The following is a 13,285-nucleotide window of genomic DNA, read 5'->3' as shown; positions in this document are numbered from 1 at the left end:
GGGGCGGGGGGGGGCAGGAACAGAATTTCAGCTGTCCAGGCCTGAACTGGGAAGGTCCAAGCTAAGGCAGACGGAAGATGACCTTGTGAGAACTTGTTTGACTCAGAGCCCTCAGGATTTGGTCACCAGTGAGACTTCGAAGATGTAAAAGGACCTTTAAAGTTCACATGGAGGGTTTGAGCCTGCGTGTCTGGTTAATACAGATGCTATGAAGATCGGGAGAAACCTGATGAAGAGGTTAGGGAAAAAATAGGCTGCGTTTAGTTTGGGCGACAGTTTGCCCCTCCATTAGAGTTCCAGCAGAGGCTCAGCAGGTTGTCGATCAAAAGCCTACTTGATTTCGTAGAAAGCAACAGGTGTGATTGTAGATTCTGTTAACAGAAGCACGCCGTATCTAGAATAAGTCGGTGACCATTTTGTTCTATTCTGCATAGTCAAACCACAACTGGAATGTTCATTTGAACTTTATTGGTTTTTGTTTTGTTTTTCTGGACACCGTGGTTAGAGGTTTTCAATACAAATGGTAAGCTTACAAAAAAAAACCCAAAAAACCCCAATAATTCATAGCAGAAGTGATTGGAGGAATTTGTACTTTCTTAACCTGGAATAGAGGCAGTTCCTCTGAAGAATATGAGTGCTTCACCACTTGGAGAAGGGCCGTGTGAAATAATTAGACTAATATTAAGTTGCCCCATGCCGAAACCGGTTTGGCTCAGTGGATAGAGCATCAGCCTGCGGACTCAAAGGTCCCAGGTTCGATTCCGGTCAAGGGCATGTACCTGGGTTGCGGGCACATCCCCAGTGGGGGGTGTGCAGGAGGCAGCTGATCGATGTTTCTCTCTCATCGATGTTTCTAACTCTCTATCTCTCTCCCTTCCTCTCTGTAAAAAATCAATAAAATATATTAAAAAAAAAAAAAAAGTTGCCCCAGTGATTTAATGGGAATAATAAAACTACATGGCAGGCTTGTCAGGAGATAATTTGGGCAATGCCTCTGGTACATATTTGGCATTTTATGTGTCTCAGCTCTTATCCTTCCTCTTAAGAGCATTAAGACTAGTGGGCACATGTCATAGAGGTAGATTTTGCCATTCTATTGGAAATAAGTTTTTAATACTTAGTGCTGGCTAGCTAGATGGGCTGCCTTGATAGGTGGTAAATTTGAAGTCAAATGCTTGGTGGACAAGCACTTGACAGAGATGTTGTGGGGGAGTTTAAGGACTGGGAGGGTAAAGAACTTGAAGACCTCATCCTAACTCTGAGCTTCAAATGGTTCCAGGGAATTTGGAATGCAAACTCAAGAGACAGGCTGGGGCTGGAAATAAAACTTGAAAATCTTTTCCCGAGAGGTGACAGTGGAAGGTGGTTGCCAAAGGAAAAAGTGTAGAGAGCACCGCGGGCCTAGAATAGAATCCTGGGCATGTGGGAAAAGAAGGAAACTAAACTACGTTATATGAATGACGATACTTTTGTATGCCATGAGACCAAGGAAGTGTTGTTTTTCACCAATTTTATTCATATGTACATTAATTTTCCAGAAAATATTGGGGAGGGGAGACGGATTTAAGACAGGAGAGCAGCTAAGCTTTGCCTTGTGGCAGAGAGCATGAGCACAGGACCAAGGCAACACGCTGGATTTTGCAACGAGGAAGTGACTTGTGATTGTCTAGAAAGCACTCATGATTAATGATTTACACATCATCTATTCCCAGAGGGTTGGGGCAGCTTAATAAAAGCACTCTTCACACAGGGCAATGAAAATGAAACAAAATAAAGATAAGAAGCCACAGACAGAAATAAATGAGGAAAGGGGGGGGCGGTGAACGTGGCACAAACCATGGATGGGATTGTTATTGTAGCAGGAGCACTACATTTTAGCTCTGGGGTTCCAGCAGCCAGAATAAAAGGGTTGCAGGACCGGTTCCTTACCACTCATTGGTTCATGAAAGGAGACAGGTTTGCAGAAGAGTTTTTGTTTCTTGGCACCAAATTCTATGGAGTGTAGCCCATAGATTCTTAGATAAGGAAGGTGACATATTAGACAATGGGGTCAACAGCGATCCTGTGAATTCGCAGACTTGCTTTGAATTGCTTTTTCTTTCTGAAGCCCTTGAAGGTCAAGTGCGAAGTATTGAAATGAAGTCTGTGATTATTTCAGACAAGTTGATCATCTGAACACTGCTGAGACTGAAAACTCAGCATGTAAGACAGCCTGAGCGAGGAGGACGTCCTAGACAGAAGATTCCAGGGTCGTGCCAGGAACTCAGGGCAGAGAGGGCCCCAAGGACCTTGCAACCTCAGGTCCTTTGCACCTGCTACTTTCTCTGCCTAAAAAACTTTCCCCCAGATCGTTCTCATCTTTCACGTTTCAGTTCAGATGTTACCTCTCCAAAGAGATCTTTTCTGGACTCTGCCTAATGCTGTCCCTTCTTCATCCACCCAGCTCAATGTGTCACTCTCGAACAATAATGCTTTATTGAATTCATAGCATTTACTGCTGTGTTAAAGTGTTTTATTTATTATCAGTGTCCCTCCTCCCACATGGTAGGATGTAAGCTAGTCCACCAAACAATGCCAGGAGCAGAGTAGGTGCTCAGTGTGTTTAAGGAATGAATAGTTTATGTATGGGGAAGAGCTCAGCTCAGTGTCCGTGTGATAACTGAACACATGGTTGTGCTGGGGATGGAGTTAAGTTCTCCCTAAAATGTTAGCTGAGCAGAGGTTGAAGATTCTGATCATGTAAAAATTCATAATGGGAATATAAAACCACTGGGGTTCAGAGGAGGAACACAGATTCTCCGTACATTTTCCTGTTCACTCACAAGAAGCAGGGGTACTAATATGAATGGTACGTTTATGAATGTTCATTGAGCAGGTTTCTAAGGGGTGGAGCCTAAGTGGGAAGAGTAGAAAGGACCCTACATTGTGGCAAAGTCCCTTTCCTCTCCCTTCAGAAATTTTGTTCCATATTACCCGTTAAATGTTGGAACGTAGCTATTTTAACATAAATAATGTCGCAGGACTCATTCTAAGAAGAATTTGCACTTAGGTGCAAGTCCTTTTATGATCCCTCCTGGCAGCTAACAATAAAACCCCTATTGTGTTGAAATGTGTGTGTGCACAAGCGAGTGTGCCCGTATGTTGGTGGTAAGAAATGCATCCAAATGGCCTGCAGTCTAAATCAAATCACTAACACATCCATAGAAAAGCGGAGGTACTAGATGAGAGAATACCCTTTGAGATGGAGAGGAAACGAACCAATGGTATGAGACTGGAGCCAAGAGTAGGTGAGCCAGAGGACACTGGGTGTAGACTGGTTGTTGAACAAACTATGGGAAGGTGAGGACTCAACAGAAGAGAGGTAACTGCAGCCTCAGGTGGGGAGCAAAGCCAAGAAAAGCTTTTGTTAGACATTTATTTCAGGTTTGGGGAAAACTAAGTTTGTTGGCAATGGGAAGCAGACTTATCAATGGAGAGATTCAGGAAAAATGCCACGGAATTAGCACCAATTTTATTCATTCTTGAAAAATTGTACATGTGTCTTTATCAAAAATAAAACAAATATTAGGAAAAAGCATATACTATTTATTTTTTATTAATTCATTCATTCATTCACTTATTTTAGGTTGGACCTGGTGCTTGGGAGAAATTTTGATTAATTAGGCCCTATTGTGGGCTTTGCCTGCAGACTTCAGGATACAAGTTAGCAGTTCAGAGATAGTGGAGTTTCCCCAAGGCTATGGACAGGTAAGGCGTTTTAGAACCATTCAGCATCGTAAGCTCTAAAGGAACCTTGAAACCATCTGAGTCCACAAAATAATGGGTCCTTTTTCCCCTCACTTCCTCATTATTAACATTTTAACTCATCGCCAGAAGAGAGATGTCTTGGGAAAAATATACAAATTGGGTTTTTTTCTAAAGACTACTGGAAGCATCCAAAATGACAAAACGTGTTTTCCGATTAGAAGGAGACAAAATAAAAAATAATTTGGTTCTCCTTCTATGCTGAATGAGGAGATCTGGTCATAATATTAACTGAATTACTTGTCAAATGGCCTATGTTTGGCGGTTAAAGCAAACCAGACAAAAAAAAGACTCTCCTGATTACATTCTGTTAAATTGTGCCACAAGAGGACGTCCTGTCTAATGCGTTCCTTTGGGTAATGGGCGAAAAAGTAAATTACCAAAGTTTCAACCTGGTAAGAACGCAAGTTTAAAAAATGGAAGTGAGCATTAAAAAGGAAAGCAACCGCCTCACTCCTCGTTGGAAAAGCAATCTTTGAATTCAAGGTTAAATAAGGTAGATTTTTATATGCTCATTCTCTTATTTGAAGGATGAATAGTGAACTGTCATTCAAAATAAAGGGGTAAACTGGAAATTGAAGTGCAGATAACAAAAATGAAAGAAAGAAATCAGTGTTTAATGGCAAATCTTTCAAATCACAAAGCAAAAACTCAATTCATAATGTGATGTTTTATTGTTTGTGTCTAATGTTCCACTGTACTTGGCTTTTATAGCAATGATCTGGGAATGAAGAATAAGTGATTTGGAGAACAGTTGTAAGTTAAAGGGCTTCATGCTGACTGAGAGAGAAAATTTCTGTGTATGGTGTATCCAGTGAAATTGCTCTTTTAACAAATACTTATTGAGGACCCACTATGTTCCGGGCACTGTTCTGAGAGATTCCGACTTATTAATGGACAAAACAAAAATGCCTCCTTCCATGAAGCATCTATGTTTGATCAGTAATTTTTTAAAAAATTGGCTCCTAGAGGGAATCCCTTTGTATAGCATTTAGGGTCCTTTGTAAAGCAGGCTATTGAAGATGTGTCTATGTAGCATCCACATTTCTGGGCACAAAGGGGAGAAGTGGGCTCATTTGTCTTAGGCTAGAAATCTGACTTCCCTCAGTAATTTCCCAGGAATGAGCGCCTGTTTTATCTTCATCCCTTAGCTGTTTTATGCATTTGCCTGCCAAACTTGCTTCCTCTTCTTCCTAATCTAGGCCCTGAGGTACATTTCTGAGAATTTAGAGCACAATTAACAGAAAATTGAGATCGAATTTAACAGAGGTAGAAAACCAAAGGGAGTGTGTTCCTGAAATGCATATTTAGGCAGTAAGATAGGAAAGTGGTTTTATTGCATCTAAGCCCCTGGAAAAAAAAAATAGGTATGGAAGCTGTATACCGTGCAGAGCCAGACGGGAGTGAAATGAATGAAAATGAAGGAAGCTGTAAAAGGGAAGAGGCAGAGGCGGCTTAAAACTACAAGGAAGGAAGGAAGGACGTGGTCCTCTTTTTGTTGTTGTTTTTGACAGGCGTTTAGCAGTTTGCCCTGTAACTGAGGTGAGCTCAGAGTTTCCGATTATATTATAGGAGAAGCAATATTTCCTGAAAGAACTCATCTGGAGTGATCTGAGCTCTCATTTTACCTGTGATCTGTCTTGGTTCATAATGACATGTACAGAGCACAGGATGGCTTTGTTTTCAAGGGTGGCACTGAAGCAAGAAATTATGAATTATCAGAGCTGTTAGGGATTCAATTGTTGCCAAGGGGAAATGAAGGGGAGAGATGTGAATGTATTTCAGGAAAATACATAACTGTAGCTAATGCTCTGGTTTGTATTTTTTTTTTTCCATGATGGACTTGAACAGACATTACAAGTATTCCACCACCACAGGCAATAATTTCAGACTAAGCCAAGCAATTGATATTTTTACAGCTGAGACTTCTAAATATTCATTTTTAAGTTATATATTATTTGGATAGAGTTAAAAATCTGATTATTATTGTGTCTGATAGGCTAGAAAATACAGGGTAGACTAAAAGTTTATTTTGTTTTATACCAACAGTATGAAAAATTCATTATAGAATTTATTTAGTTCAAATTAAAAGAACAATAAATGCTTCATGGTGAAAGGAAATCAATTTAGATAAAATGTTAAGCTTGTTTCTTGACACTTAAAATATAACTATAATATGTGTTTGGAGATAGCATAGCGCAGTGGTCCTGAATACTAAACTACTAAAATGTCTGTTTAATCTTGAGATGGGATTCAGGAGAGCTGAGTTCTAGCTAGAGCTGTAAAGCTGCCCAGCAGCAACCAAGTGTAGTTGTGTGAGATCACTAGCAATACCACCAGGACATTTATGGCTACTACTGCTAGTCACCTAAGGTTGCTGATCAACCGTGGGCCCGGATGCCTTCTGAGACAGTGAATTCTCTCTCTGAAAGGAGGATTTCAGATGCAGACTCCTTAGCATCCAAGGACCGTCCTCTTCATCCTTTCTTCCACTGCTCTCCTGCTTACAATGACCCGTGTAGTTACTCTGCCACTTCTGTGCCTTTGTTCATACTTTTTTCTGCCTGGAATGCTGTCTGTGTTTCCTTCCCTTCTCTATTCTAAATCCTGCCCATCTTTTAGGTCTAAGTTAAAGCCCTAAGACCTTCAAGAATCTTCATCTGGCCACTTCCTAGTGACCCCCTCCTTCCACGGAAACTGCCTGCATCAGAACAATGATACTTGTTTCCTTGCCTTCTTCATGAGCAAACCTTTTTCCTTCCCATATTCTTAGGGAAGGGTGGCATCTACACAGTCACCCATGCTGGGCCACCAGCAGTCAACCTTGACCCACCTCTCACTCACACCCTGCTCGTCTAATCTTTCCCTAACCTAGGCTTGGTCCACCTCTTGGGTACTTCTTATCTCTACCCCATTTTCCCATTTCTCCTCTCCCAGTTCACCATCATCATTTTGCCTGGACTATTGTAACAGCCTCCTTGACTTCATTCTCACTTCACTCCACCCGTCCTCCACAATGGTGGTGGCAGAATGACCAAGCATGTGAGTCCGGATGCTTTTCTTAAAATATCCAGCATTGATTATAGGTCTGTGCTACATGTTTATTTATTAGCTATCTATTAATCTGGAACACTATCAACACTCTCTAGATAGGTCATGTTTTATAAAACAGTAACAAGGTAGACACAGAGTAACATCTGTTTGCCAGGTAGCCCAAGATTAAATTGGATCGATGATATAGACATACATGGAATGCCTAGGACAGGTTCATTGAAGTTGACCAGATTCCAAATTCCATGAGACTACTCTGCCCAAGGTTAACATTTTGCTCTGTCCCAGTCTTTACATTGGCCTACAAGGCCCTATGTGATATGTCCACACACCCACTTCATCCCCTGCCCCCAGTAGTTTTCTGACCTCTTAGCTGCTGCTGCAATAGGCCAGAACATTACCAATTCGGGTCCTTTGTTCCTTCTACCTGGAATGTTCTTGTCACAGCTATCCATGTGGCTCACTTCTTTATTGCCTTTATCTTGGCTCAAATGTCACACCTTTTCAGGGACACCTTCCTTGACCACTATTTAAAATTGCAAGCCCCCCCTTCCTGCCCTCTCCTACCTTGTTTTTCTCTATAGAAATTAGAAGTTCCATGTGATTTTTGTCTTTTATTCACTACTCTATCCCAGGCACTGAAACAACCTACATCAAAGTAGCCATTCAATAATTCATTGAATAAATCAATGAATTCATCTGACATGTGCGACATCTCTTCTTATATATCCAATATATTTCTCTTTGAATATCTTTATGTCTGTGATCTAATTTCAAGCCTGGTAGCTGGTTAATGTCTTACCTTAGTCAAACATGGTTTGCATTAAGAGTCATTTATCTTGGGTTTCACTCCTGGCTCTGACACTTTCTAATTATGTGACCTTGAGTGAGTCATTCTATCTTCCTGAGTCCAGTTTTTCTCATTTGAAAAACAGGGCTAATGACACCTAGCAGATTACTAGGAATATGACAAACACTACAGCTATAAAGTTCTATAAACATGTTAGATGGTACCTATTTTTATTTCTTATCTGCACAAGGAACTGAAGAAACAATATTGCATCATGAAGAGTTTGAACATAATAGTCAAGCTAATGCATACTTGAGTGCATTCTGTCTTTACTTATTAGCTATATGACACCTGAGAAACTTAATTTACCTCCTTTTCTACAAATAAGGAACAAATTTTATCTCAGAATTGATCAAAATTCTGAATTAGGTATATAGTGTATTATTTTAACAAATCCACGACACACACATTTTTCACCTTTTAACGTTTCAGAAATCAGTATGCACTTTGCAATCAACGATGTCTTCTGTTAAGTGAAATGTGGTATCTACTTCCAACTTTTGTATGTGACACAGGATGGTAATTATAGTTCAGAATCTCTCAGGTCATTCTGACAATTTTAAGACATTTTCCTCTCTTCCATTGGGAAAAAAAGTGGCTTTCAATGAATAATAATAAGGTGGTGAATTGTGCCTTAATAGTTTAATAGCCATATTTTTTGGCAGCTTGTCATTAAAACGTGTTTTTTCAATTTCATCTCAAAGAAAAGTTACACATTTTGTTAAAGCGTTAACCATGAAGTCACTCTTCAATTTATTTCTTTGTTACAGAGGAGGGCACTTTGTTTTTCTGGGTCCCCCTCCCCGTGTCTTCACTCTAGTTTGGTTGATACTTTCTCTTCTCTTTGGTGTGGTCATGGAGGCCAAGAATAGAATAATATCCTGGCAACCGCAGCAACCACACTTTAGCAGAACACAGTTGCTAGGAGCAAGGGGTAGTAGCTGCACTCAAGAGGTCACGTGGCTCTGCCATCCCAGAGGAGCCAGTGGGCTGTGGCAGAAACCCACAGCCCCGAGCAGCACGCTCCACCCCGCCTTGTGCGGAAGGGAATGGAATATAACTATCCTATCTTGCCTGCTGCCAATGGGTGGTAATATATTATGGCCCTTTTAAAATAAAATATGAACACAAAGGGAATTAAAAAGTTACTACTAAAGATGTCATCATAAAGAAATGTAACATTTCAGCCCATTATTCCTTAAACACTCTTCTATTAAACTGAGGCTACTAATGCAGTGTTATGAATTAGCAATAGGTCATTACTCTACTGTGACAGCCTCCTCTACATCTTGTGGTTTGTTATAGTTTTCTGGTTTTGGTTAAAAGAATTGGAAACAAATAACTGAAGAATGCTATATGGGTTATTGCAAGAAATTCGACACTCATTAGCCATATCCTTTGTTCACTGAACAATAAAAATTCTGAGATGGATGTAGTTAGCTTCCATAATGACTTTCAATAGAGAAAGCTCATTGCACCATTCATTTTACTCATTCAGCAATTATGCTGGTAGTTGAGATTCTACCAAGTGCCAGCCACTGAGTATCAGGGCCATGACTAAAATTAAATGTTTTAGGATAGAATGCATAAAGCAAGACACGTACACCGTGACAATAGAATGCCTAATATTTGCATTGTACTTTTCCTTTATTTGAAGAGGACACCAAAATGTTTTGGGCTCAGCTCTTATTAGCATTTGAAAGAAAGTAATATTCAGAAAATAAATACTTTTTGATTCATTCACGTAGGCCGGTCCTCTGCTGGCACCTGTGATTAGATTCTGTCACATGCACAGAGGGCCTGGAGGAACACTGAGGGTCCATCACGGTCTGTGTCTTTGTCCGGTGTACAGCCACAGGAGTGAGACAGGCAAAAGAAGACCAATGAACTCTCCCTGGATAGTCTTAAGCACACTCAGTCATCTGTTCCCCACTCTTTTCATTATGTACTTAATGGGTTCTGGACAAAGTCTACGACTCATGTATACATCTATTATGTTCTATGTCTACATTTCTCAGAGTAAGGAACATATGACTCAGTTCATCTAATTGCAAGGCCTGTATAATTCAGCTACCCTCGCTTTCCCCTTCTCTGAAGAATTGATTAACAGATTGACACTTAGGAAACCCTTTTATCTCATGAGCCTATGCCAACTGATTCTTTGATTCTTTTTTTTCCCTTTGATCTGAACATTAGAAAATGAAATCACTGGCTTCCATTTGAGTGTGCTTCCAGCCAAAATAAAAAAAATGGAAATAGGTTATAGAGTGATGTGTCTCTGACTTCAGTTTGGAACTAAAAAACATTATTATCTTTGACTAGGAAAGACTAGAAATTTATATCAAACAAAAAGTTCCAGTATAGTTCATCATTCTACTCCTTTATCATCCAAATCACCTCTCTAGGATGTAACAACTATGGAACTAGTCTTTCTGTGTGTTCACGTGTGTTTGTGTATATACACACACATTATCTTTTCAATTTTACTTCACTTGGAAGATGTGTGAGATTGGCCAGTGTGTCTCTGGCATGTTACATTTCCTATCCTCCCGACTGGTGTCCCATCAGACGACATCACCTGGTGTCCACTGTTAGGACTTATTACAGGAGTTGGGTGATAAGGCTTATCACTTTTCTTAGTCGAAGGCTGTAAAGGAGCAGAATGCCTTCAAAGCACAAAGGCCAGTCACTGTATTGATGAATTAAATGCCAGAGAATGAGTTTGATAACTTGCTGGTAGTTACCACTACATAACCACCCACCACCAATATTCACCAAGGGTGGCATACTATTGACCGCTAACATCAATCCTACCAGTTTCCATTTCCATTTTATGAAGAAATTTTGTTGTTTATGGAAATGACATCTGTCAGTACTTTTAAATCAATAGCATACAATATAATCACGGGTAGGGTCGGATAGGATGGGATGGGATGGGATGGGATAGGATAGGATAGGATAGGATAGGATAGGATAGGATAATAGCATGTAATAAAATGGGCATAAACATTAAAGTCTGTAAGACCAGACTGAAATCTTAATTCCAGTGCTTAGAATATGGGAAAACTGCTTAAAACTTTTGGAGCTCAGGTTTTCATTTTAAAGTGAAAAAAAAACTTTATCTGATAGAATTATAAGGAATAAATTAAGTAAAACCTCTAGCAATAATGTCCAGTATATATTAATACTTGAACTATTATTTACATCCCATTTGCTATCTGAATTATAATTCCAGGATTCTAGTGAAAGATCAATATGGAGAATTACATCCAAATATAAAAAATTATCTAGTAGAAATAAGTTTTTGGAGGAAAGAACAAATAAGCTGTGACAAATAGGAGCTTAGTATTGCCTCTTACACAAACAATATATAATGTCTACAAGAAGAATGTGGCCATGTATGGCACATAAATAAAAGCATTTCATCTTTAAATACATAAGTTGTGTCATATTACCCTCACATAAAATTTTGATTAATCAGAACACTCAGGGAATAGAGCTACCAGGTAAATGATCCACCAGGTTAATTAAGGTTCAACAAGTCTTAATTTCTTGGGGAAAATTCTTGTCAAATTGAAAATACATTGATGTTGTAAATGTTTCCCTCCACGTCCCGCGTGGTTCAGGGTTCAGGATCTGGAAGAGGAGCCGCACACAAATGAAAGAGAAGAGACAAGAGATAATTTGGAAATAATGGGGGGCCAGGCGGGTAAGTCCAAATCAAGGGGAAGGACTTCCACCTGTGCTCAGGCCGCACCAACCTTTTATTTGGTTTGGGATCCACCCATAGTATAGCCCTTAGGCAGGGAGGTTCAGGTGACACACAGACTATTCTTATCAATAAGGATTTACATGACTAAAGGTGGGGAAGTTGCTTCAGCTACCATTTGGATTAACAGAGGTGGTGCACAGCTCTGACCTTTGCCAGGGCTTCAAAGGTCACCAGCCTTCCGGGTTCTCTGTCTACACCTCTCTGCCAGTGAAGACAATAGGCGGTTTCCCACACATTGATTTACTTTCTGCCCCATCAAGAGAATGTCCTGAATGTAGTCTTTGATTTGGAAACTTGGAGGAACTTGAAAATATTATTAAAACTAGTTTTCACTTGAAGGACAATAGATTCAAAGAGAAGAAGCTGAACTCGAAGTTGCCAAGTTACGTTTGAGGCAACCATAAGTCCTTTCATACATATTTTTTCATTTAATTCTCTCAACCACTCCAAGAAGTATCATTCCTCTTGTGGAGTAGTAATTGTATAGATAAGGACACTGATGTGTAGTGAATTTGGGTAATGTACTCACAGTTATTGAGGTAGTGAGTGGCTCCCAACAGAATTCTAAAGAAGTAGTTCTGATTGAAAAGCCGAACCTCTTTTTTCCCCTCTCCAACACTTCTTGTTCTTCACAAAGCTACTCGTGAAATCCAAAGTCACTTGGATTCCAGGAAGAGAGGAACTTAGTACAAGGCATACTTCCACTAGGACGGACAGGCCATCCTTTTTAATTTATGAATAAATTTTAGAAAAGAGTTTTTCTCATAGTTATGCTTCTCTAATAATAGCAGGGTGGAAAAATAATTCAAATTTGAGTCAGGATTATACTTATTCGAACTTCATTTTTCCCCCAGAGGTATTTAAAATTTAGTCCAAATTTTCTCCACTCAATCTTTTTTTTAAAGATTAAAAGTTCTGAAAGTAACTAAATTTAAATCAATAAATATTAAATATTTTTTAAAAGGAGACAAAGTCACTTTTTACAAACTCTGCTAGAAGAGAAAAAGAAAGAAAAGTATGAAAGTCTTGGCTTCATTTAAAAAGTGATCAAGGGCCCCAGCCGGTTTGCTCAGTAGATAGAGCATCAACCTGCAAACTGAAGGGTCCAGGGTTTGATTCCGGTCAAGGGCACATGCCCGGGTTGTGGGCTCAATCCCCAGTAGGGGGCGTGCAGGAGGCAGCTGATCTATGATTCTCTCTCATCATTGATGTTTCTATCTCTCTCTCCTCACTTCCTCTCTGAAATCAATTTTTTTTTTAAGTGTTCAAGGGAGTGTAGGGATTACACTTTTATTTCCACTAACTGCCGTGTGTGTGTGTGTGTGTGTGTGTGTGTATACGTGTTTATAACTATTGTGTTAATTTTCATTCTGCAATCCATTATGTCTAAAATGATCATATAATTTATCATTCAAGTCAGTTTCACTTTAGGAAGTGAAAGAGGGCACTGGCAACATTCACCTTAAGCTAAGGGATGTGAATATGAACAATTTATGCAAATCAGATGGACTTCCTAACAGTGACCCCAAGAATCTTCCCTCTGGTATTTCGGGCCCTTCTTCCTCTCTTACTCCCTCAGTTCATCTCCTTATAATTATTCCTCGGAACATTATTGCTAGCAATCCTTCTTGCTCACTATTGCCCCTTCCGGACCAATCTCTCTCCCTCCTCCCTGAAAGTCTCCAAACGTAAACCTTCCACCACTCCTTGTTGCTGTCATCTACCTAGCTCCTGCCTCACTCTCCCTCATTTCCCGCCAGGTTGTGCTCTGGGCACACTGTCACTCTCACAACCTTCCTCCTGTTCTT

At 39.9% G+C, this 13,285-nt stretch overlaps 1 protein-coding gene across 4 annotated transcripts in view; it reads left to right on the top strand.

The window, feature by feature from the left end:
* The window catches only part of RGS17 (regulator of G-protein signaling 17), a 175,159-nt gene that overhangs the window by 101,138 nt on the left and 60,736 nt on the right, over positions 1-13,285 (top strand). For 3 of the 4 annotated variants that reach the window (XM_014545042.1, XM_005872868.2, XM_005872867.2), the window contains one exon: positions 3,626-3,747. The exons of the other annotated variant lie outside the window; for it this stretch is intronic. In XM_014545042.1, coding sequence (XP_014400528.1) covers positions 3,740-3,747 — 8 coding nt within the window. In that variant the 5' untranslated portion in view covers positions 3,626-3,739. The remainder of the gene's footprint in view (positions 1-3,625; positions 3,748-13,285) is intronic. 4 annotated transcript variants of the gene reach the window in all.

This window comes from Myotis brandtii, unplaced genomic scaffold (genome assembly GCF_000412655.1).
Source record: "Myotis brandtii unplaced genomic scaffold, ASM41265v1 scaffold395, whole genome shotgun sequence".
Classification (NCBI taxonomy): Eukaryota; Metazoa; Chordata; class Mammalia; order Chiroptera; family Vespertilionidae; genus Myotis; species Myotis brandtii.
The sequence above is the reverse complement of the archived record's forward strand: the minus strand, read 5'-3'. Positions and strand labels throughout refer to the sequence as shown.